At 42.9% G+C, this 26,517-nt stretch overlaps 1 protein-coding gene across 3 annotated transcripts in view; it reads left to right on the top strand.

Annotated features, from left to right (window-relative positions):
- The window catches only part of LOC141099895 (proton channel OTOP2-like), a 98,059-nt gene extending 76,622 nt beyond the window's left edge, over positions 1-21,437 (top strand). For all 3 annotated transcript variants that reach the window (XM_073587981.1, XM_073587980.1, XM_073587982.1), the window contains 3 exons: positions 12,104-12,243; positions 12,322-13,169; positions 16,889-21,437. In XM_073587981.1, the coding sequence (XP_073444082.1) occupies positions 12,104-12,243; positions 12,322-13,169; positions 16,889-17,059 (1,159 nt within the window). In that variant the 3' untranslated portion in view covers positions 17,060-21,437. The remainder of the gene's footprint in view (positions 1-12,103; positions 12,244-12,321; positions 13,170-16,888) is intronic.
- Positions 21,438-26,517: the final 5,080 nt, after the last annotated feature.

The raw sequence follows: 26,517 nt of genomic DNA, 5'->3' as shown, positions 1-26,517 counted from the left end.
GGCGTACTGCACAAGAGTATACTGCAACCTTGAGGACAGATCCTGATTAAAATGGCTCCTAATGTCAGGGTCATTCCACTGAGTGTCAGTGGCCCACCTCCTGAACTCTGAGCAGTACTCCTCAGCTGGCCGGCCCCCCTGCTTGATTTTACGCAGTCGGGATTCCACCAGGGAGACACCATCAGAATCCCCATACACAAGCGCCAATGCCACAAAAAACTCGTCCACCGACCGTAAAGATGAATAAGCGGTCGGCAGGGAGAAGGCCCAGGATTGGGGATCACCCTTGATAAGGGAGGCTATAATCCCCACATGCTGTTCCTCACTCCCTGATGAACGAGGGTGGAGCCTAAAATATAATTTACAGGCCTCCTGAAAAACCATAAACTTATCTCTCCCTCCAGAAAACCGGTCAGGGAGAGGTATTTTGGTTTCTGGTTGTGCAACTGAGCCGAGGCCCAGATCCCTGTCAACTGCTGCAGCTGCTGCGTCACCTTACCCCGCTGCTCCTTAAGCTCATCAATGAGGGTCTGGAGCAGTTGGGCAAAGGCCTGCATTTGAGACATGGCTCTCTGGACAAAAATACACGGTCGGTGTTAATGTCATGGAGTGACTGACCCAGTGTGACACGACTCAATGGTTGGTCAGTCTCCAAACGGCACAACAACTCAACAACGGATTACTAGAGGAGAGGAAGGCCCTGACAATAGGGAATCAGGGACAGACACCTCCTGAGCTCCAACCTGAGCCTGTCTCTGTTCTAACTTAACACCCTATGCAGGTTTTTCAACGTGCCAACGTCACTAATGCACTGACCGGCAAGGAGCACTAGCCTCACCACTGCAGGTAAGAAACACAGGGAAGGAACAGACACCGAAGTGATGAGGTAACAAAAATACAACACTTAGCTTTCTGCTGCAAAGCACCGCACAGCAGGATAAGGACACCAGATCAATGTATTCAGTTGAAGAACCACTGCTCTCTCCAGCGTGGTCACTGCAGATTGCTCTATCACCGACAGTCAGCTGATGCATCAGGTGACCTCTTGAAGGATGGTGGGAGTGGACACTACCCACCTCAGCTGACCCAGCAGCAATGCAATACACCAGGAGGCCAGCATGGAAAAACTGACATTAACCCCCCCGATGACCTGAGGAAAAAAGTTTTAACTGAGTGAAACCAGAGCTGCCACAAATCCAAAAATGGATCGTGACACCTTGCCTGGGACATGTGCTGAATTTGATGGTGCAGAGCTTCTTTAAAATGATCCCAATATGTCAGAGCTGCTGCTAATAGTGTGGGCCGTTCATGTAGCCTTTCAGCATTTTTACCCTGTTGATGCTCACCTGTCAGCATCACTTCTGCCTTCCTGCTCACCACCTCATATGCGACGTACCACAAGGCTGAACTCCACCTTGCATATGCTGGATAGACTGTGCAAGCAGCAGCAGCAGGCAATAGTGAAGTTTCAGCTGCAGCATGCATGGGTGAGTCGCTCTGCGGAAGAATGCCACTTCACCTATGAGTAGGCCTCCATGCGGAATGTGTGTGCCGTGTTGCACTGCTTCGAGTACTCCACCAACAAGGCCAGCACTGGTGACACATTAATCAGCATTACTATCCCACTTCTATGTCTGCTTGAAAAAACACTTCAGGCTAATTTCTTCAGGAGGAACAGGGACTATCCACCCCATCAACAGGCCAGTAGCCCACACATGGCTCAGAGGGTTGGTTCCTATACCAACAGCGGCCAGGTACACAACTGTCCAGTCATGGGACAGTTAGGAGGAGGAAGAACTGTGTTCACCAGAGTGGCACTCAAAGCAGCTTACTGGCATCACTGGAGCGCTGGGGGGTTACAGAGGGCCCAGACAATACACCTCCCCACCAAAGACAACTTATCGTTGTGTCTGGGCAGACTGGCACACATGAGCCAATACATGCTACTGTGCCTGCCAAACGACCACAAATATAACCAAATTCCCAAAACAAGTATGGGTATAAACAGCACATATATAAATAAATCAATAATCCACGTGGACTTATACCATTTTATTTACCCATAAATTAGACAATTTTGTAATGTATACTCCAAAATATGACCAAGAGGAAATAAAAAGGAGTTCAATACACAAAAATGTATAAAAAACTATCATCATTTATTACATAAAAATGTTTACATGGATATAATAAAAAACCACACAGTGGTATTTCACATATGACCTATTAATTATAACATAAATCCAGGGCATATATAGGGCAGATATTATAAAAAGGCACAACATGTGTTAAAATAAATCAGTATTCAAATGTTCAATTGTTCAATAATCTTGCCAACAGTTACAACCATCCATTCATATGATTAGTGGAGTTATACACACACAGGGACCCACCCTAACTCATAACCACAATAACCGCTGAAAAAAGACAATGGTAGTGCAAGAGAAAACCAATGTTTTACTGCTTACCCATTTGATAAGGTGCCCAAGTGCCCTGGAGCCACGTGTTGCCCTGGATTTATGTTATAATTACTAGGTCATATGTGAAATACCACAGTGTGTTTTTTTTATTATAACCATGTAAACATTTTTTATGTAATAAATGATGATAGTTTTTTTATACATTTTTTGTGTATAGAACTCCTTTTTCTTTCTTCTTGTTCAAACGACCACAAAGTTGCCCAGATTGTTAACAGTGCTGATTACTGGGTGGCCACCCTGCTGGATCCCCGCTACAAGGACAATGTACCACCCTTACTTCTGTCACCAGAGTAGGATCGGAAAATGCAGAAATAGAAGCGCACACGAGTAGACACACCACTTGATAGCGGGGACTCAGTGGAAGAACAAAGCAGAGGAGTAAGAGGAAGTCGCCAACGCAGCTGGCGCAGTGGCACATCTTCGGAAGGGAGGTTTAGCATGGCCGAAATGTGGAAAACCTTCCTCGGCACACAACATCCGGCACCACCATCTGATACGGTCGGCATTAGCAGGAGGCAGTGTTTCAATAACATGGTGGAAGAGTACATGTCCATACGTCTCCACATACTTATTAAAAGGTCTGCCCCATTTAACTTTTGCATCTCCAAAATTGTACACATGGCCTGAGCTTGTCATTTACGTCTTGGAGGTGCTGGCCTGCCCTGTGATAAGTTTACTGTCGGAACGTGTGTTTAGCACAACAGGCGGTGCCAACATTGGATCACAGTATCAAAAGATAAATTGGTCAGAGATCAATTCGGAACGTTCACAGTTATCTCATGTACCACTGCTAAAATTGTCAAACTTTATTACAAAAAATAACACAAACAATATTGAACTAAAATTAGCACTGCATCATACCTTAAAGAATGAACACCATAGGGAGTTGCCTGTCCCTACAATGACCTGTGTATTCCTACCTGACAGCGGAGGTTGGCACCCTAATACCCTGCGCAGTGGCGCCCCCGCTCCACGGCGGCTCTCCCTGCTACCCCTATAGTGCCCTATAGTGGCAGGGGTGTGATAAGGTGTGAAACAGGTAGGTGAGAAAGAAATGGGTCATCAACATATTGACAAACATTCAAACATTGTGCCTTTGTTTCCAAAAGTTAGTTGAACAATATTGGGACTGCAATACAAAGACAGATACAATAGCTAATCAGTGGCCAGTTAACAAATGGCAGCCAGTGAACAATAATTTAGTGACAACAAGGGTCAACAGTAGAGATGAGCGACTTTGCCTTTTTTAGGGTCGAGTCGGGTTTTATGAAACCCGACTTTCTCAAAAGTCGAGTCGAACGAAATCGGCCGACTATCAGGAAAAAGTCGGAGGTCCGACTGAAACACGAAACGCAATGCAAGTCAATGGGGAAGCAAAGTCGGCAGGGAGTGGAGGACAGTAAACACACCTACAGTGCCCATTTCTATGCCAACGACATCAATTCTTATTACTTAAGCTTGTCAACCTTAATTTACTTTATAATAATAGTTACACATTGAAAACTGGGGGTTATTTGGCTAAAGTTGTGAGGGGGGGTAGGGCTGGCTCCAGGTTTTCGTGCGCCCCGGGCGAAAGAGTGTCAGTGGGCCCCTTTAACACATACCACAATTCATGATGCTCCGCTACGGCAGAGAAATCTAGGTATAGTACTAAGACAAATACTTAACTTCTTACATTACATGACTGATATCTATTTTAAATTCTACAATAGCTCAAAAACCGCGCAGTATATTCCTCCATACAGTATTATGGCCACCCCATACAGAATAATGAGCCCCATATATTGCTCCATACAGAATAATTGGTCCCATATAATGTTCCATACAGTATATGATGAGCTCCACATAATGCTACAGTATATGATGGTCCCCATATAATGTGCCATACAGTATAGGACGGTCCCCATAGAGTAGAATGAGCCCCACATATTGCTCCATACAGTATAATGAGTCGCATATAAAGCTCCATACATTATATGATGGGCCCCATATATTGCTCCATATAGAATGGGCTCCATATAATGATGCATACAAAATAGGCCCCATATGTGCTCCATATAATGCTCCATACCCTATATGATGCCCCATAAATAATTAACCCCATATGATGCTCCAGTATATGATGGGCCCCATGGATGATGCTCCATTGTATGATGGGCCTATATAATGCTCCATATATAATGGGCCCCATATGATGCTCTAGTATATGATGGGCCCCATATGATGCTCCAGTATATGATGGGCCCCATGGATGATGCTCCAGTGTATGATGGGTCTATATAATGCTCCATATAAAATGGGCCCCATATGATGATGCAGTATATGATGGGCCCCATGGATGATGGGCCTATACACTGTGTGCAGAATTATAAGGCAAATGAGTATTTTGATCACATCTTCCTTTTTATACATGTTGTCCTACTCCAAGCTGTATAGGCTTGAAAGCCAACTGCCAATTATGTAAATAAGGTGATTTGCATCTCTGTAATGAGGAGGGGTGTGGTCTAATGACATCAACACCCTATGTAAGGTGTGCTTAATTATTAGGTAACTTCCTTTCCTTTGGCAAAATGGGTCAGAAGAGAGATTTGATGGACTCTGAAAAGTCACAAATTGTGAGATGTCTTGCAGAGGGATGCAGCAGTATTGAAATTGCCAAACTTTTGAAGCATAATCACTGAACAATCAAGCGTTTCATGGCAAATAGCCACCAGGGTCGCAAGAAGCGTGTTGATAAAAAAGGCTCAAAATAACTGGCCATGAATTGAGGAAAATCAAGCGTGAAGCTGCCAAGATGCCAATTGACACCAGTTTTGTCATATTTCAGAGCTGCAACATTACTGGAGTATCAAAGCACAAGGTGTGCCATACTCATGGACATGGCCAAGGTAAGGAAGGCAGGAAAACGACCACCTTTGAACAAGAAACATAAGATAAAACGTCAAGACTGGGCCAAGAAATATGTTAAGACATATGTTTGTAAGGTTTTATGGACTGATGAAATGAGAGTGACTCTTGATTGGCCAGATGGATGGGCCCGAGGCTGGATCAGAAAAGGCCAGAGAGCTCCACTCTGACTCAGACGCCAGCAAGGTGGAGGTGGGGTACTGGTATGGGCTGGTATCATCAAAGATGAACTTGTGGGACCTTTTCGGGTTGAGGATGAAGTGAAGCTCAACTCCCAGACCTACTGCCAGTTTCTGGAAGACACCTTCTTCAAGCATTGGTACAGGAGGAAGTCAGTATCGTTCAAGAAAAACATGATTTTCATGCACGACAATGCTCCATCACATGCATCCAAATACTCCACAGTGTGGCTGCCCAGTAAAGGTCTAAAAGAAGAAAAAATAATGACATGGCCCCCTTGTTCACCTGATCTGAACCCCATAGAGAACCTGTGGTCCCTCATAAAATGTGAGATCCACAGGGAGTGAAAACACTACACCTCTGGGAACAGTGTCAGGGAGGCTGTGGTGGCTGCTGCATGCAATGTTGATCGTAAACAGATCAAGCAACTGACAGAATGTATGGATGGAAGGTTTTTGAGTGTCATTGTAAGGAAAGGTGGCTACGTTGGTCCCTTTTTTTTGTTTTTGTTTTGAATGTCAGAAAGTTTATTTCTACATTTTGTGTTGTTATATTGGTTTACCTGGTGAAAATAAACAAGTGAGATGGGTATATATTTGGTTTTAATTAAGTTGCCTAATAATTCTGCACAGTAATAGTTACCTGCACAAACACATATCCTCCTAAGATAGCCAAATCTAAAAAAAACCCACTCCAACTTCCAAAAATATTAAGCTTTGATATTTATGAGTCTTTTCGGTTAATTGAGAACATACAGTAGTTGTTGTTCAATAATAAAAAGAATCCTCTCAAATACAACTTACCTAATAATAATTATGCAAACAGTGTATAATGCTCCATATATAATGGACCCCATTTATAATGCTCCAGTGTATAATGGGCCCCATATATGATGCTCCAGTGTATGATGGGCCCCATTTACAATGCGCAGGTGTATGATGGGCCCCATGGATGAAGCTCCAGTGTATGATGGGCCCCATTTATAATGCTCCAAATATAATATGCCCCATATGATTCTCCAGTGTATAATGGGCCCTATCTATGATGCTCAAGTGTATGATGGGCCCCATATATAATTCTCCAGTGTTAAGTCTCCCCATATATTGCTCCAAACATTAAAAAAATGAAGTACCTCTCCTCGCTGGGCACTGCTCTACTCTAGACTCCTCAGCGTCGCCATCTTCCAGCTCTCTGCACTTGGACTATTCAGGCAGAGGGCGTACAGACGTGACGTCATCACGCTCTCTGACCTGAATGTCACTGTCAGGAAAGGCGGAAAAGGTCACAGCGGTGGAGCAAGTAGAGGTAAGTATTGCAAGTGCTGGTGCCCTGAGCAAGCAGGGGGGGCCCAATCGTGGGTGACGGCAGTGGCACAGGGCCCCTCATAGTACGACGGTGTCTGTGACGGCGTGTGGGCTCCCCACCGTCAGAGACACTGGCGTACTGTGAGGGGCCCTGTACCAGTGTCATCACCCACGAGTGGGCCCCCCACCTGCTCAGGGCCCCGGTACTTGCCCGGGTGCGCCAGGTGCTGACGCCGGCCCTGGGGGGGTACAGCCCAGTTAGGGAGGTGGAAAAACTGGCATATGTTGAGGTGTAGGCTGGACGTTCAGCAGCTGCAAATGGAGGAATTGCAGAAGTCGGAGGAAGAGGAGGACAAAGCAAGCCATTTTGCTGGCAACCTATGTGTCATCAGGGGAAGGTGGTACAAAATCCTTTGAAACCCAGGTATGGTTAATTTTAATGAAGGTGAGATCACCAACATTTTGGGTCGACAGCCGGGTCCTTCTTTCTGTCAGGATTGATCCAGCAGCACTGAAGACTCTTTCTGATAGCACACTACCAGCAGGGCAAGCGAGCTCCTGTAAGGCATATTGTGCCAATTCAGGCCAGGTGTCCAGTTTAGAGGCCCAGTAGTCAAAGGGGAATGAACTGTGAGGGAGAACATCGATATGGGAGGAGAGGTAATTTTGAACTATAGTTGACAACTGCTGTCTCCTGTCTGTTGCAATCGATTCAGTATTAACCGTCGTGTGAGCGGTCCTTGAGAAATCAGTCCACAACATGGTCATGAAACCCCTGTCTCCAATGCCAGCTCGGCTGTGTGCACCATGAACACCTCTTCCATTGTGCCCACTATGGCTCGTGGTAGAACCTGCACCACTGCTGTGAGCTGGGAATGCCTCTAACAAATGGTTTACCAGAGTTGCTTGTTTGTTCGCCAATATTAGCTCTAGGTTCTCCTGTGGCATGATGTTCTGTAATTTGCCTTTATAGCGTGGATCGAGGATGCCAGCCAACCAGTAGTCATCATCCTTCATAATTTTGACAATGCGGGGGTCCCTTTTTAGGATCCGCAAGAGATAATCACACATGTGGGCCAATGTTCCAGGTGTCAATGCTGCACTGCCAGTGGTGGGTGGAGGAGCACTTTCTGCCAAATCCACATCCCTCCAGTCAGGCAGAAACTCTGTACCTGACCTTGGCAAGCCAACATTTTCTCTTTCCCCCCGAGAAGCATCCTCCTCACCAAAATAATCATCCCCCTCATCCTCCTCCTCTTCCTCTTCTTCCTCCACCTCGTCCAGGACAGTTCCCTGAGCAGACAATGGCTGACTGTCATCAAGTCTTCCCTCCTCCTCCTCCTCTTCCTCCTCCGCTGCAGGCGCCTGATCTTTAATGTGCGTCAAAGTTTGCATGAGCAGACGCATAAGTGGGATGCTCATGCTTATGATAGCGTCGTCTGCGCTTACCAGCCGTGTGCATTCCCCAAAACACTGAAGGACTTTACAGAGGTCTTTCAGCCTTGACCACTGCACACCCGACAACTCCATGTCTGCCCTCAAACTGCCTGCCCGTGTATCCTCCCACAAATGCATTACAGCCTGCCTTTTTCGCACAGCCTCTCAACCATGTGCATGGTGGAGTTCCACCTTGTTGCAACATCTATGATTAGGCAGTGCTTGGGGAGGTGGAGCGATCACTGCAGCCTCTGCATACAACTGGAGTCTACGGGCGAGTGACGGATGTGCGAGCACAGTCTTCGCACCTTATGGAGCAGGGCTGCTAACTCCGGATAATTATTTAGGAAGCACTGCACCACCAGGGTCAAGGTGTGAGCCAGGCAAGGTATGTATCTGAGTTTTGCAAGGGCTATGTCCGCCACAAAGATGGCTCAAGATGTAGACTGCCCAGCTATGACTCAATTTCTCGCTGCAAGTACTCAGCCAGTAGCTCCGCAGTGTGTCTGTTATCGCCCAAAGACATCATCTTTAAAACAGCCTGCTGACGCTTACCACTAGCTGTTCGATAGTGGGACACCTCGTGTACATCACTGGCAGCTGCGGATGGAGTGCTCGTGTGACTGCGCTCTGTCGACGAGCTTTTGCTTCTAGAGGACGATCGAATGCCTACAGCTAACTGTTTCCTATACCGTGGGCTAGGCAGCACTGTTCCACCGCCGCTGTCCCCAGTGGAGCCTGCAGCCACCATATTAACCCAGTGCGCAGTGATGGACACGTAAAGGCCCTGGCCATGCCTACTTGCCCATGCATCGGTTGTGAGGTGCACCTTTCCACTCACTGATAGTTTGAGTGCATGGACAATGCGGTCTTTCACATGCAGGTGGAGGGCAGGGATGGCTTTTCTAGAAAAGTAGTGCCGACTGGGTGGGTTACAGCGTGGGACAGCGTAGGCCATGAGCTCTCGGAACGCTTCGCTTTTAACCAAACGGAAGGGCATCATCTCTAAAGAGATCAGTTTGGCAATGTAGGCGTTCAAAGCCAGTGTACGCAGATGAGAGGATGAGTACTTTCTTGTCCTACTCAGAGTGTCTGGTAGGGTGAGTTGGACTTGAGAGCTGCATATGGGGGAACTAGCAGTGGACCTGACGGACTGACAGGGGGTTGGTGATGGTGATGGTGGTGGTGGTGATGGCCTAGATTCAGTCTTTCGTTGCAAAAACATTGTGACTCCATGACTGCTTTGGCCTTCCGACGACACCTCAACATTTCTTGCTGGTGGTGTGCTTACCGGTGGGCTTACAGTTGGGGACGTGCATGGTGATTAAATGTCTAAGCATGCAACTGGTATTCAAATTTCAGAGATTTTTCCCTCGGCTAAAGGTCCTTCCGCACTTCTTACAGATAACCTTTGCCTCATCAATAGGATTTTGGTCAAAAAAGTGCCACACTGCACTCTTCCTACTATGGTGTAAATTTTCAGGGCTTGCACGCTGTGCTAATTTGACCGTCTGGCCAAGCTGTCCTGCAACTCTTTGTTTTTTTACCACATTTTTGGACAGCTACGGGCCCATCAGATAACCACTGCTGCGATGTTGATGCCTGCTGCGGATTCTTCTTCTCTTCTGAGCTATTGCCAGTGGCACCCTCTTCCCCCAATGGATGCCAATCCGGGTCAACAACTGCATCATCCATCACCTCCTCTTCAATTTCATCTGCACCTTCCTCTGTGTCGCCGTGTAAGGTGGTATAGTATGCAGGAAGGGGTACCTGAGTTTCATCAGGGTCAGATTCTGGCTCAGTAGACTGCGAGGGCAATATAGTGCTCTGGGTCAATGTACCCGCAGAATCACCTAGCAGTGGCTGTGCATCAGTGCCCTCCATGTCCGATTCATCTTGGACTGGGGAATTCAGGATTTGACTTGATAACCCCGGCATGGTATGTGAAAAGAGCTCCATGGAGTAATCTGAAGTGTGGGCTGCCGCATCCTTCACTTTTGGTGGGGGTGAAGGACACAAGGAAAGGTGTTGTTCTTGACCAGAAGCCTGAACTGATGACTCAGTGCTTGCAGTTTTTGTAACTTCAGAAGAGGAGGCGATAGAGCTGGAGGCTGTTTCGGCAATGTAAGCCAAAACCTGTTCCTGATGCTCCACCTTTAAAAGCGGTTTACCTACTGCCAGAAAAGGGAGCCTTCCAGGCCTTTCTGGAGCCAGACGATGACGCAGGCTCAACACCTCCTGCCTTAGCTGCTATTGTGCTTTTGGCATAACCAGCATTTGCACCACCACCACCATCAGTACCAGCTGCCCCCCCCCACGTCCGTGGCCTCTTCCACCATACTTCCCCATGTTTGGGAAAAAGCACCAAAAATACCAGCAGATATATGGTACTGTATGAGGAGCGTACAGCTGTATACGGTGTAGCGGAAAATTTAAATCTCCGTATTTATTTCTGGAGTCACACACATAAGCTCCCCCAGTATGGATTTGACCGTAATACAAACAGCAGATATACGGTACTGTATCAGAAACGTACAGCTGTATATGGTGTAGGGAAAAATTTAAATCTCTGTATATATTTCCTTAGTCACACACAGATGCTTTCCCACTATGGATTTGACCGTAACAACAGATATACGGTACTGTATCAGAAACGTACAGCTGTATACGGTGTAGGGGAAAATTTAAATCTCCGTATTTATTTCGGGAGTCACACACAGATGCTCTCCCACTATGGATATGACCGTAATACAAACAGCAGATATATGGTACTGTATCAGAAACGTACAGCTGTATACGGTGTAGGGGAAAATTTAAATCTCTGTATATATTTAATTTCCTTAGTCACACACGATGCTTTCCCACTATGGATTTGACCATAATACAAACAGCAGATATACAGTACTGTATCAGACACGTACTGCTGTATATGGTGTAGGGGAAAATTTAAATCTCCGTATTTATTTCTGGAGTCACACACAGATTGTCAGCATGTTTTTGTCCGTGATACCAGCTGGTACACGATAGTGTGTGAGGAGCGTACAGCTCTATACGGTGTGGGAAAAAATGAACGGTCAGTAACTGTGCAGAAAAAAAGAATAAAAGTATTAGTGCTGTGTAAAAAGCAGTCTGCACAGCAGTGTACACACAGCAATGTAGCTATCAGGCAGCCTAATAACCAGCGCTGCTGCACACAAGAAAATTCTCCCCTGTCACTGCACACTAACTGCACAGCACAATTGCTATCGGCACAAGCACAGAATCACTTTTCTTTCCTGCCTAACTCTCTCCCTACTGAGATACAGTGGCAGCAACCTCTTCCTACGCTAAGATCGGCAGAAGTAAAATGGCGGTCTGCGGTCAGGGCTTTTATAGCCAGTATGACGCCACACAAAGCAAGCTAATCACTGCAATGCCCTTCTCTAAGAGGGTGGTGGCCGCTGCCCATGTCACCTCATTGCCCACAGTGTGCGTCCTTGCTCATTGGCTGAGAAAAGGCACCTGCAAGTATTATGGGAAATGCGACTTTGGCGCACGGGTCGATGACCGCATGGCCGACTTCACGCTATGGTCGGGTTTCACCGATTTTTTAATCTGACCGACCTGTTTCGCTCAACTCTAGTCAACAGTCATTCTCACATGAACTCTAGCTCATGTCCCTGGTCCTACTGAAATAATAGTTGTCTAGTTAATTAAGATTCGATGCTGTGTCTTCACATACAACATTTCTTAATATCTTCTAAAATGTCTTTTAATATTATACTAATGTAAAGTAAGTATATTTTGACTCCTCAGGTATGGTCTGATGTTAGTGCTGATAACAAATCTCAGTATATGGATGGCTGCTGTGACTGATGAGTCTGTCCATGAGACGCGAAGCCTGGATATAGATTTGAAAGAGCAAACCAGTACTACAGGATATCATGATCATAGAGGTATAAAACAAGAATGTGGTGAGAAAACAATCAGAACAAGTCTTTTTATTTATATTAATATTTTCTCTACTTTTTTAGATGCAGATGGAGCACATGGCCATACTTGCCGCTGCAGTAATCACTTGTGCCACATCTTCCAGACCGGATATTATTACCTTTACCCATTTAACATAGAATATAGCCTCTTCGCATCAGCTATGACATATGTTATGTGGAAAAATGTTGGCCGTGAGATGGATGACAACATGCCATGCCACCCTCGCATTGGCCCTTGCTTCTGCTTTAATAGTGTCTTTGTGGGACTCTTACTTGGAGGAATAGTTTTTCTTGGCGGCATTGTGGCTCTTGTTACATACAAAGTGCAAGTCAATATTCGAGATAAAAGCTACCAGGCCCATATTATGTTTTATTCATTCAATGTGGTTGTCCTCAGTATTATGTCTATGGGCTCACTCACAGGCTCTATCATTTACCGGTTTGATAAGAGGGACATGGATGGTCACAAGAATCCAACTCGCACTTTAGATGTGACTTTGCTACTTGGAGCAGCCCTTGGTCAATACTGCATCTCATATTATTCCATAGTAGCTATGGTGGCTACAACCCCTGGAGAGCTGCTAAATGCGTTGAATCTGATGTACTCATTGCTCATGATTGTACAGCTCACATTGCAGAATACCTTTATAATTGAAGGGCTGCATAGAGAACCTTTCAGAGATTCCCCTCTGGATCCACATAAAGAACTTGTTTACACCAATGAATCTGTTGCACCTAGCTTACCAGAGGAAACGTCTCCAGAGCCCGCAGTCCCATTTGGAACAAATACCGAAAATAGTCAAATGCCAATGGAACATATCCGTCCATGGAATTTAAAAAGAAGACTCGTCCAGGAAATTTCCCTTTTTCTGCTCCTATGTAACATTATAGTAAGTATTTATCACTTGTATATATTACCTTTATACTATTTTTCAGTACTATAGTAAAAAATGCAGACCTCCATGCTTTTTTGATGTCTGATGGTGCTCAAGTAGGTCAAAGGGCTTGTAGTTATCATAATTTTATTGTTCACACTGAAAGTAAAGAAGAGCAAATTAATTGGATGCACATCAAGTTTGTGTACAATTTTTGAGAATTTGCTGAATCTGGAAAATTGGAACAATTTGTGATTCGCTTTGCGCAAATAATCTAAAATAACCACCAGTATTTTATACATTGCAGAATTTGGCATCAGCCAGAGAATGCTCATATGGTCTTGGATGCGCCTAGGGTTGTTTTTAGGCATGCCATGTATCTAGCATTTTTTGTTCATTCCTGTTTTGGGTGTAGGGAATAATTGTGTTAAAAAACGCAAAAGAGAATTAAAAAAAATCCAAAACTTTTACTGTGCCAATGTCTATGCCGCCTATTTCCACTGCAGTTTTTTTTAAGATGTGCACAGTATTTTTTGTGCAGTCATTTTTGGGAAGGAGGAATTGTGTTCTAAAACAGTGACAACAGTTAATACTGGTATAGTAAAACATGTACTGTAAAAGAAAAAGTTTCAATTGCAATAAACAAGGTAACATAAAAGAGGAAAATAAACATACTATAACAACTGGCAATAAGAATGCAAGAACCAGAAGTAGCTGCACCAATAGCACTAATTGTCCTCCTTTGCTACCCGCAAATGTATTAGTGGAGAAGAAGCAAAGGACTTTGTGGCATATATGGCAGACAACATGGCACACAACTTATTTCAGTCACAGCAAGGTGATGCTACCTCTGACAGTGACATCATCAGATTAAATCAGTGTTCTGCCCAGTTCTCTTCCACCATCATAACAGTTAACCTTTTAGATTGCAGACTTTTACGTAATTCCATTAACATCACCTGTGTCTTTTCTGCCCCACAGTCTCTTAAGCTACAGCACTGCAGGGTCTAAGGAAGATATTTCACAATAATAATTTCCTCTACTTGATGTAGTGGATTGGATGAACAGTTTTTGCTTGAACTTGAATGAAATGAGGGTGGAGGAGGTAAAGGACATAATTCAAACACCTAGATTTGTTGATGATTCTATCAACCGAGGTGGTAGTGGCACTCTAGTCAGGGCAAACCTACAGGTCGGAATCAGAACTACTCATACTAAGTGCAAAATGCGAATGTGTTAAAAAGGATATAATTCAAACATCTAGCTTTTTTTGATGGCTCTATCAACCAAGGTGATAGTGGAACTTGGGATCAGGGCATATCTAGAGGTAGGAATCAGAAAGAGTGTTTAAAAAAAATGTTTGTTTGATGAGACAATCTTATAAATGTGCCCGCATGTTTAAAAACATGCATCCAGTGCTTTATCTCATAGAGAGAAGCATCTGTCCAAGAGATGTGGTATGTGCAGACCATGTTCCTTCACGGTCAGACGCAGCCATTATACAGTTCATGTCAAGGGCACCTTTATAAGATTATCTCAGCACAGGAACATTCTTTTAACACATCTATTTGTGGAACTTATTTTTATTCCAAGATTTGTTTTATTAAAATGTACTTTGTTTATTGGAAAAGCTCTGTAAGTGCTGCTAAGCTGGTTTACAACTTATGGGCATGTGTGGCAAAATTCATACAGCAAATCCCACTCTGGATTGCTCCCTTTGATAAGTGACAATGCCCAGAACATTGTGGCTGCATTACATTTGTTAAAAGCAACTCATGCTCCCTGCATGGAACACATCCTAATGTAGTCATGACAATTTTTTAAAACAAAATGTACCTACTTGAAGAGGGTCATGGCCATGTCCAGAAGAATGACTAGACATTTCGACTGTTGTTACGTGGTGAGCCAAGCTTTGCAAAGACAGAACAGCCTGCTTGATCACTGTCTGATTTGCAAAGTTTTAATGCAATGTTATTCAATGCTGCATATGATGGAATGTCTGCAGCGTGAAGCATTGACTGGATTATTCAGATTGAGTTACTTTGAAATTCACTGTTGGCAGCCGATGAGTGATGCATGTCGCTTAATGAGGTCCCTCAAATAGCTAGTCAGCCACACATCTCTTGCCTGTACATTGTGTTCTATAACTATACGGTGCTGCAGCAGCCAGGGCTACCAGTTCTGGCTCTTCACAGCCAGACATCTCCTTGTCTGTGCCATCACATTCAATACTGTGTGCTTGCTGCCACTGCCGATAGAGAGTCTATTATGTTCTATAGCTATACTATAATGCTGCTGGGAACCCAGTTTGCAAAAGATAAATAAACCTGAAACTGCTTCCAAAAATATATGTATTTTTGGAAGGCTTTTTTAGAAGCTGTTAAGAGAAGTCATGTTGCAACTCCCCAAAAAGGGATAATTTTTGGACAGCTAATTAAAATAGCCATTGGTTTTTTTTTCAATTTTCAAACAAGCTTGCTACTGCTCCCTAAAAAGGGATAATATTTGTAAGACTTATTAAAAAATAAATTGCTTTTTCACTTTCCAAACAAACCTGTTCCTGTTCCCAAAAAGGGATACATTTTTGAAGATTTGTTAAAAATCTATCGCTTCTTAAATTTTAAAATAACCAACCTTTTGTTGTTTGGGAAAAATGGATAATTTTTGGACTATTGTTTGACAAAAAACACGGCTTCTTCCATATACACCAAATGTATAAATAACGATGCAGCAAAAATCTGCCTCCAAAAGAGATAATTTGGGGACCATTTTAAAAAGCATAAAAAGTGCAACAGTGCAGTATGGTAATAAATAAGCTGATAGTTACCACTAGGGATGGGCAGACTGGTGGAACACAGGTTCTGGTATATTTTCAGAAAGTTTGGTTCGGGTACCAGAACAGTATCCGAACTTCTAAAATAATAAATACCCAAACTGCTAAGAAAAGAAAAAAAATTCTCTCTTTCTTGCTCTCTCTCTGGACTTACCCAGAACATTGCACCAAACTTCAGCAGAAAGTGTTTCGGTTTGGGTTCACCCATCTCAAGTTACCACCAGTTAACATTTTCCCATAGCCATATATGCATGATGAGGTCACTTTGACATTGATAAGGTTGTGTTTGCTATAAACAGTTTGACAAAGATTTGATACAGTCCACAGATAATTACACACCTTTTTTCAGGGCAATTGTAGTTTCAATTTGCAGCCAACTGATTCACCATGAATTGAATTTTTCGAAAAAATTGATGTAGTTGGCAAATTTGAACTTCAAAAGCTTTGCTCATCTCTATAGTAATTAAAAGCTGGTAATAAGGGTATATTAGTATATATGTATAGATATGTATTAATTATAATCTCTATAGTTGATTTGGGTTTTACAGTTAGTCCTTAAAAATGTTGTCCATGATATGTGAACATATTATCCATGAAAACAATTAAGTTAGCAGCTTCATTTAGTTATGTACAAGTTCTTGCCATCCGGTGGCAAAGGGAATGCAAACAACAGAGGTGGGCAAGAGCCGTATACCAGCATGATCTGCCTTTATATACACCAAGTGCAATATGTTTATAGAGATTTTACCCAGAATACGTCACTAAAAGAAAATTGAGCTAGATGAAAATCTCCACCATTTTTCTAAAAATCAAGAATTGATGCAAATTTAAATACATTTACCTATGTGAAAACATTTTGCTCATACTACTGTCTTATGTATCTCCATTTTTTCCCTCACAGCTCTGGTTATTGCCTGCGTTTGGTGCTCGACCACAGTTAAGGAATGATTTAGAGTTGAAGTTCTATGGACCTACAGTATGGGCTATAATCACTAACATCAGCTTACCATTTGGCATTTTCTATCGTATGCATGGAGCTGCCAGCCTTTTGGAAGTGTTTCGAATGTCATAGAATGTGCTGTATAAAGATATGGAGATACCCAGGATAAAGAGCATTGAAGGACAGCACAATAGGAGGAAACATGAAGAACTTGAGATGAGGAAACACGGAATTCCCTCATTGTGTTCTAGCATCGAAAGACTTTTTTTTATTTTTGTAATTATTTGTAAAAAATTATGAATGAAATACTATTGTGTAGTTTTTAATGAAGTGCTTGTGTCCTGATTTGTAATGCAGGGCTAGTCAGTGACAGACCATAATAATAATGGACTTGTATCCAATGTCCATAATAAACAATAAATAAGTCTGTAACTTTTGGTAACCATTTAAGCCCCTTGAAGGACACATCCGTCATGGAGTGTCAGGACCTTTGGAGCGGGCTCAGAAGCAGAGCCTGCTCCACATAGGTCAGATGTCATCTATATTATATAGCTGACATTTGCCTCTCTGCCTCGCATCCGCTGATTGATGCTTCTAACCTCTGAAATGCCGCTGTCAATTGCTGACAGCGGCAATTATGAACCTCGACTCGACATTCGTTCGGATGGCAACCCAATTCCTTGAGACATGATCAAGGAGAACCAATGGGTGATATGACAGGCAGGGCTGGCTGAACATCACAGTGCCTGTCATCTACAGTAATCTCTCCTGTGATGTGCATCTTGTGTCTGGGCGTCTAAGAATACAGTGGATTTTACTATTTACTGCAATACTACTGTAAATAGATGAGGCAATCAGACAATTGCAGGTTCAAGTCCCCTAAAGGAATTGACAAATGAAGGAAAAAGGAAAGAAACAAATTTTTTAAATATGTTAAAAAATCTAAAAATCGCCACCCATTTACATAACTAACAACAAAGAAGTAACAAAGAAATGTAAAAAAAATAAAAGTACACATATTTGGTAACAGCGTGTCCAGAAAAGTCAGATCTATGTCAATATAAAATTAATTAACCTGATCTTTTTAAAACTGTAGAGAAAAAAATTGAAATGTCAAAATTGGTTGATGCAAGTTCAGAGAAAATGCAATAAGAAGCGATCAAACAGCGTATCTACCTAAAAATGGTATCAATAAAAGCATCAGGTCACCACACAAAAAACTAGCTCTCACACAGCTACATCACAAAAAAGTAAAAAGGCTATGGGCTTTAGAAAATGACAACTTAAGCAAAAAACATTTTTTTTAATACATTTTTTAAATTATTTTCTCTACTTAAAAAAAAAAAAGTGCAAGTTTGGCATCAATATAATTATACTGAACTGAAGGATCATATTTTCAGGCCATTTTTACTGCAGCAGAAATGCTGAAAAAGTAAAACCCAAAAATCAGCTGTGAAATTGCATTTGTATTTTTTTCACGTTTTCCTGTACCATATTTTTCGACTATAAGACGTACTTTTTTCCCCTAAAAATTTTTGGGAAAATGGGGGTGCGTTTTATAGTCAGAATATACGGTACTTACAAGTAGTGTGGAAGCAGCAGTAGTCGGGTGATTCTGTGGCAGTCCGACACTGCAGGGTTATGATCACACTCCCTTCCCAGGCTGATGCGGCAGTATTCGGCGGTGCGCAGTGGTGCAGGGCTTCGCCTGAAAGCCTACAGCCCCCAGACTTCCATTGCTGTGATGGGTGGACTCCGGGAAAATGGCTGCCGGAAGCGGCGCATGTGCAGATTGAGATTTTGGCAACAAGATCTCGGGAGATGAGATCTCTGTGCTGAGATCTCAATCTGCCCATGTGCTGACCAGACTGCCATTTTTCCGACGGCCACTGCATCGCAGCAGTGGGCATGTGCGGGGTTCCGGGCTTTCACAAAATGTCGGCAGAGCTCCCACACCACTGAGCACCAACGAACCTGCCACACCTGCCTGGGATGGGATATCCCGGCGGCCACGACTTTGCAGCAATGGATGTACGGGGGCATCTTCCTTTCAGACAATGTCGGTGGAGCCGTCGCATCACGAGCACCACAGAACCTGCCACACCAGTCTAGGATGGGAGTTATGTCATCGCCGGACCACCGAACACCCCCTGTGACCACACTCCACCAGTGCTACTGATTTCCCTGGGTAAGATGAATTCGGACTGTAAGATGGACCCCCATTTGACACATTAATTTTTTTTGCCTATTTTCCTTCTGAAAATTTGGGGTTCGTCTTATGGTCCAGTGCATCTTATAGTCTGAAAAATACGGTACACTACAAGATAAAATCTATAGTATACTGCAAAAGTACAATTAGTCCCTCAAAAACAATCTCTTATATTGCTTAGTCAGCATGGAAATAGAAAAAGTTACAGCTCTTGAAAAAAGGAGATGGAAAAATGTAAGGGCAATAATGAAAATTAGCTCTGTCTTTAAAGTGTTAAAGTGTAACCGTCATTTTAATTTTTATTTCATAAAGCAATAAATAGTACATATGAAAATAAGCAACTTGTAATATATTTTTCAGCTAAATTGCCTTTGTTCTCATCCTGGACAGATCTTTCCCTCTCAGTTCATGGATAAAATCTGTATTTTGTGAAGGCAGATATTCCCATTACTGAAGTAGGAGATGGCAGTTGATAGTTTTACAATTCTATAGCGAGGCTGAAGTAGCTGGAGACAGACACAGACATCCTGCTGCAAGTTTCATAGAGCTTAATGAGCACCAGCTGCCATCTTCTATCTCAATAATGGCAAAATCTGTACCCACTGAAGACAGATTTTATGAGTGAATTGAGAATTTCGAGAATGACTGATTCAGGAAAATAAAGAAGTGAATTTCTCTGATAAGATAAGGTATATTACAACATTTTTCATTTTCATGTGTACTGTTAATTTATGAAATAGGAAAAAGCGGTTTTGAACGCATGTGGCTGCAGATTTATAAATTATTCATTTTCATTTCTGAAATTTAAGTAGACAAGTAAACCCACAAAATCAATCCTTACATGCCTCATGTTTTCTAAAACACATGCCTCTGATCATATGATCTTATATTAAGTGTAGCGACTCTTTTGCCAAATTTTCAATATTTTTTTGGCAAAAACATTGTAGCGTCAGCAGCAGATTTGTATTCTCACTATTATTATTATTTCTATTATTATTACCTCCATTGAGGAAAAGGGTTCCAAGTAACTCTACAATTTAAAAAAATATTCTACAATTATTATATGAAGCCTCTGCCACCATAGGACCCCAACCAGTGACAGGCTAAGACTCCAATATACCCCATAATAGTGACAGCCATATGCCAGTGACAACACTGTTGTATGGCAGCCACTTTGTTCACCTCAAGAGTGGCCTGTAACCGCCTCTGTCAAGACAATCTGTTACAGCATCCAGCAATGGCAAGTTGCCTCATTGCACCAAAACATTCTCACCTGTGCCACTTTAAGCTTCACTCTATGTACATTCATTTTATCCAGTGAGTAATGTGTGGTGCATTCTGTAATCTATGTATTTTTCTAGCACTTGTCATATACTGTGAAGTTAACATGATGGAATCAAATATTGTTCATTGTAGTCTCTTGTTTGCCATCAGCTGGTTGTGTGATGGCAAACCCAGTACATGTGTGCATGATGGTGATTTTTAGATCTTTATGTGCCTATATGTAGCTACAGTATAATATAAAAATAATTTAATATTGTATATATTTTGGAATTTATGGGCACACACATACATGTATAATTGATTTTGTGTGAACATAGTAAAATCTTTTATATGACTTCCTCTCGACTGAGGTTGGTATTTTACAATAAAGCTTAAATAGCACTCATGCACTTTTTAATATTAAAAGTGAAGCTCTTTATTTATGTCTGCCAAATACATAAACAAGTCTGGACAACAATTTGCCTTGTTTAGAGCCGAAATCTCCAGCACATAAATACAACACCAGAACCACCATCAGTATATGAATACAGCACCAGAACCACCATCAGTATATGAATATATCATGAGAATAGCCATGAGTACATGAATACTCCACAGAAACATCATCAGTATATGAATAATCCATGAGAACCATCATCAGTACAAGAGTATAGCACCAGAACGATTAACAGTACATGAAAAAGCACAAGCTTGGTTACATAGATTAATTGCGGTATCAGGTCTATCTATGCCTTATACAAATATATAGCATTAATCTGTTTCCACCAGTATGTTTTTGAAAAGGATAAGGAAATGCTGTGATCTATTGTTACCGGCCATCATTAAACTGCAGACCATACATTAACTACAGTACTAATTAGATGAAATAGGTAACACAATATTTTATATGTTTTTGGCCCTGAAATTCTGAAATATAGTCTGGGTCAAGAGAACCCTACTAGTAACTCAAAAGGCCAGCTCAGGAGTGTAAAAAAAACCTATGATTTTCTATGTCATCTGTTCCCCACTGTGTATGTTTTTAACTGTCTTCTGGATCTAAATCATATAAAATAAATCTCCAAAAAGTTTAGTTACTTTTGAAGGTGCATTTATAACACAACAGATAATCTTGAACTGATTATCTGCCTTTGCAAACATATTGCTAATCACACAAAGTTTACATAACTACTGTGATTTTTGGCAGTATATCATCTGTAATAAGCATGACGTGCTACTGAGATCAAAGCTATTCTATGTGCTCATACCTATCAAGATTTCAATCATTCTGTGCACATAAACATGCGATGGGCCTGTCTAGACAAGCCATTAAACTTCTGTTAATAGGTTTCATAAAGCCAATTGACTGTTGTTTAGTATCCTCGACTGTCCAGGGTAAATGCACTCTTAAGGCCCCGTCACACTAAGCGAGATCGCTAGCGATATTGCTTAAACGTCACCGATTTTGTGACACAGCAGCAATATTGCTATCGATATCGCTATGTGTGATACTTACCTCCGACCGGCTCCCCCGCTGTCTATCGCTGATCGCGCGAGAACGTCCTGGGCTGTTTCTCGTCGGCCGCTTCCTGCTGGCGCCGACGAGCGACGCCTGTATGCGGGCGGGAGGACGTCTTCATTGCCGCGTCTGACAGGTAAGTAACGACCGCTGCTGCGTCGCTGCATCGCTGGTGAGATCTGCCTGTGTGGCAGCTCACTAACGACCACTTAGCGATGCACCAGCGATCCTGACTGGGTCATATCGTTGTCGGGATCGCTGGTGCATCGCTAAATGTGACGGTACCTTTAGATCCAGGTACTTTATAGGACATATTCTCTGATTGGAGATCTTCTTGTGTCTTTCTCCTTCATCTGCTCCTGACACCAGGGTAACTTTTCTCCGAACCAGCTCGTCTCTGCATACTTGCCTCTCCTCTGTTTTTTTGCAGCACATCCCAACAGAGTGTACTTAAAAAAAGTAATGTGATTATTATTTCCCCTGAATAAAAATAAATAAAAAAAAGCACAAAAGTTTAGTTGCTGTTTAAGATGTAACTAAAGCTGAAAGTTGTAAACTTAAAGTTTAATTACTCTTTAAGATGTATTTACACTGGTCAATAATATTAGACCCCCAACAATCGCTCAAAGACCTCTAAGAAGTACACAGCTCAGGGGCGAACAGAAAGTCTATGACTTACAGTGGGAATGGAAAGTATTCTGATCCCTTTAAATTTTTCACTCTTTGTTTCAATGTATCCATATGGTAAATTCAAAAAATTTCATTTTTTTCTCATTAATGTACACTCTGCACCCCATCTTGCCTGAAAATTGCAAATTTATAAAAAAAAAAATTGAAATATCACATGGTCATAAGTAGAGTTGAGCGAAACGGGTTGGCCAAATTCAGAATCCGCCGACTTTGGCTAAAGTCGGGTTTCGCCGATCGAAACCCGACCATGGCGTGAGGTCGGCCATGAGGTCGCCGACTTGAGCGCCAAAGTCGCGTTACCCACAGTGCTTCCAGTGCCTTTTCTCATCCAATCATCAAGGACACACACTGTGTGCAACGCGATTACATAGACAGCGGCCCCTACCATGTTAGGCTGGTTTCACATTTGCGTTTTTTTGCGCTGGAAAAAAACGCATACGTGCGCATGCGTTTTTTCCCCTATATTTAACATGGGTGCGCATACCTGCGCGCTGGTAAGCGCATGTATGCGATTTTCATGCGCTGCGTTTTTTTGGGGTGTGCGTTTGTATTTTCCAGACGCAGCATGTTGCATTTTTTGTCCCTGCAAAAAAGCGCATGCGCACAGATGCGCACGTTTTGCGCTAAAAATGGCCATTATAGCCTATGGATGCGCATACATGCGCACTGGCATGCTCATGTATGCGTTTTTTTGCACATGCGTTTTTTTTGTTAACCATGGAATTTAGGGGTTTGGGTTAGAGTTAGGGTTAGTTAAGGGGGTTTAGGGTTAGGGTTAGGGTCAGGGTCAGGGTTAGGGTTGAGGTTAGGGTCAGGGTTAGGGTTAAGTATGGTTTGGTTAAGGGTTAGGGTCAGGGTTAGGGTTAGGGTCAGGGTTAGGGTTAAGTATGGTTTGGTTAAGGGTTAGGGTCAGGGTTAGGGTTAGGGTTAGGGTTAGGGTTAAGGTTAGTTAGGGTTTGGGTTAGGGTTAAGTATGGTTTGGTTAAGGGTTAGGGTCAGGGTTAGGGTTAGGGTTAGGGTTAGGGTCAGGGTTAGGGTTAAGTATGGTTTGGTTAAGGGTTAGGGTCAGGGTTAGGGTTAGGGTCAGGGTTAGGGTTAAGTATGGTTTGGTTAAGGGTTAGGGTCAGGGTTAGGGTTAGGGTTAGGGTCAGGGTTAGGGTTAGGGTTAGGGTTAGTTAGGGTTTGGGTTAGGGTTAAGTATGGTTTGGTTAAGGGTTAGGGTCAGGGTTAGGGTTAGGGTTAGGGTTAGGGTCAGGGTTAGGGTTAGGGTTAGGGTTAGGGTTAGTTAGGGTTTGGGTTAGGGTTAAGTATGGTTTGGTTAAGGGTTAGGGTCAGGGTTAGGGTTAGGGTTAGGGTTAGTTAGGGTTTAGGGTTTGGGTTAGGGTTAAGTATGGTTTGGTTAAGGGTTAGGGTCAGGGTTAGGGTTAGGGTCAGGGTTAGGGTTAGGGTTAGGGTCAGGGTTAGGGTTAGTAAAGTCATGGTTTGGGTTAGTATGAGGGGCCACCTAATGTTGGAAAAAAATGCAAACGCGGTAAAAACGCACTAAAAACGCATACAAACGCATAAAAACGCTGCGTTTTTTTCATGCATGCTCATAAAAATGCTTGAAAAAAACGCAGCAGTTGTATGCTTTTGTATGCGTTTTTTCAATGCGTTTTTTTGCGGGAAAAACGCGCTGCAAAAAAAAGCAAGTGTGAAACTAGCCTTAGAGAAGGGCATTGAAGTGATTGGCTGACTTTGTGTGGCGTCACAGTGCCTACAAAAGGCCGTGACCGCCGACCGTCATCTTACTTCTGCTGATCCTCGCATAGGGAGAGGTTGCTGCTGCTCGTTCTCAATGCGGAGAGTGTTTAGGCAGGCCAAAAAAAAAAATTGTTCTGCTGATAGCGAATGTCACTGTACATTACAACACAACAGTATAGTGTGCAGTGACAGGGGAGGATATATTTGTGTGCAGCAGCTCTGTTGGTTATTAGGTTGCCTTATAAGGCTCCCTGATAGCTGCATTGCTGTTTGCACACTGCTGTGCAGACTGCTTTTTTAAAAGCAAAAATCCTTTTATTCCTTTTTTTCTGCACAGTAGATACTGAGCTTAAATTTTTCACACACCGTATAGAGGTGTACGCTCCTCACACACTACCGTGTACCAGCTGGTATCACGGACAACTACATGCTATATGTGTGTGACTCCGTAAAAAAATACACGGAGATTAACATTTTTCCATACATACACCGTATAGAGGTGTCCGATTATCAAACAGTATCCGATATCTGGTGTTCTTATTACGGTCACATCTACACAGAGTCAGCGTGTGTGTGTGTGACACTCCATAAATACATATACGGACATTTCCATTTCTCCATACACCATATTAAGGAGTCAGATTCTCAAACAGTATTGGATATCTGGTGTTCTTATTACGGTCACATCTACCCAGAGTCAGCGTGTGTCTGTGAGACTCTGTAAATACATATACGGACATTTCCATTTCTCCATACACCGTATTGAGCTGTCCGATTATCAAACAGTATCGGATATCTGGTGTTCTTTTTACGGTCACATCTACAAAGAGTCAGCGTGTGTGTGACATTCCGTGAATACATATACAGAGATTGACAGTTTCACCAACAACGTATACAGCTGTACACCTATGATGCAGTACCGTATTTCTGCTTGTTGGATTACGGTGAAATACATACTGGGTGAGCATCTGTGACTCACAAAATATATACATGGTGATTTCACTTCTTGCATACACCTTACACAGCTGTACGCTACTCATACAGTACCATTTCTCTGCTGGTATTTTTGGTACATATTCCCAAACATGAGGAAGTCTGGTGGAAGGGGCCGCGGAAGGGTTATATCAGGGACTCTTAGGTGTCACCTTAGAGTGGTTTCATGTTTGAACACTTTTCCTTTTTTTTTTTTCTATTTTTGTCACTTCGTTGGTGTTTACCACATTTGTGGTTTTTAATGAATAAAGTATCTTTTTTAAGGGATATACACTCACTGGCCACTTTATTAGGTACACCTGTCCAACTGTGTGTTAAGACTTAATTTCTAATCAGCCAATCACATGGCGGCAACTCAGTGCATTTAGGCATGTAGACATGGTCAAGACAATCTCCTGCAGTTCAAACCGAGCATCAGTATGGGGAAGAAAGGTGATTTGAGTGCCTTTGAACGTGGCATGATTGTTGGTGCCAGAAGGGCTGGTCTGAGTATTTCAGAAACTGCTGATCTACTGGGATTTTCACGCACAACCATCTCTAGGGTTTACAGAGAATGGTCCGAAAAAGAAAAAAAATCCAGTGAGCGGCAGTTCTGTGGCCGGAAATGCCTTGTTGATGCCAGAGGTCAGAGGAGAATGGGCATACTGGTTCGAGCTGATAGAAAGGCAACAGTGACTCAAATTGCCACCCGTTACAACCAAGGTAGGCAGAAAAGCATCTCTGAACGCACAGTGCGTCGAACTTTGAGGCAGATGGGCTACAGCAGCAGAAGACCACACTGGGTACCACTCCTCTCAGCTAAGAACAGGAAACTGAGGCTACAATTTGCACAAGCTCATCGAAATTGGACAGTAGAAGATTGGAAAAACGTTGCCTGGTCTGATGAGTCTCGATTTCTGCTGCGACATTCGGATGGTAGGGTCAGAATTTGGCGTAAACAACATGAAAGCATGGATCCATCCAGCCTTGTATCAACGGTTCAGGCTGGTGGTGGTGGTGTCATGGTGTGGGGAATTTTTTCTTGGCACTCTTTGGGCCCCTTGGTACCAATTGAGCATCGTTGCAACGCCACAGCCTACCTGAGTATTGTTGCTGACCATGTCCATCCCTTTATGACCACAATGTACCCAACATCTGATGGCTACTTTCAGCAGGATAATGCGCCATGTCATAAAG

The sequence above is a fragment of the Dendrobates tinctorius genome, unplaced genomic scaffold, assembly GCF_039654945.1.
Source record: "Dendrobates tinctorius isolate UK_male_01 unplaced genomic scaffold, ASM3965494v1 ptg000103l, whole genome shotgun sequence".
NCBI lineage: Eukaryota > Metazoa > Chordata > Amphibia > Anura > Dendrobatidae > Dendrobates > Dendrobates tinctorius.
The sequence above is the reverse complement of the archived record's forward strand: the minus strand, read 5'-3'. Positions and strand labels throughout refer to the sequence as shown.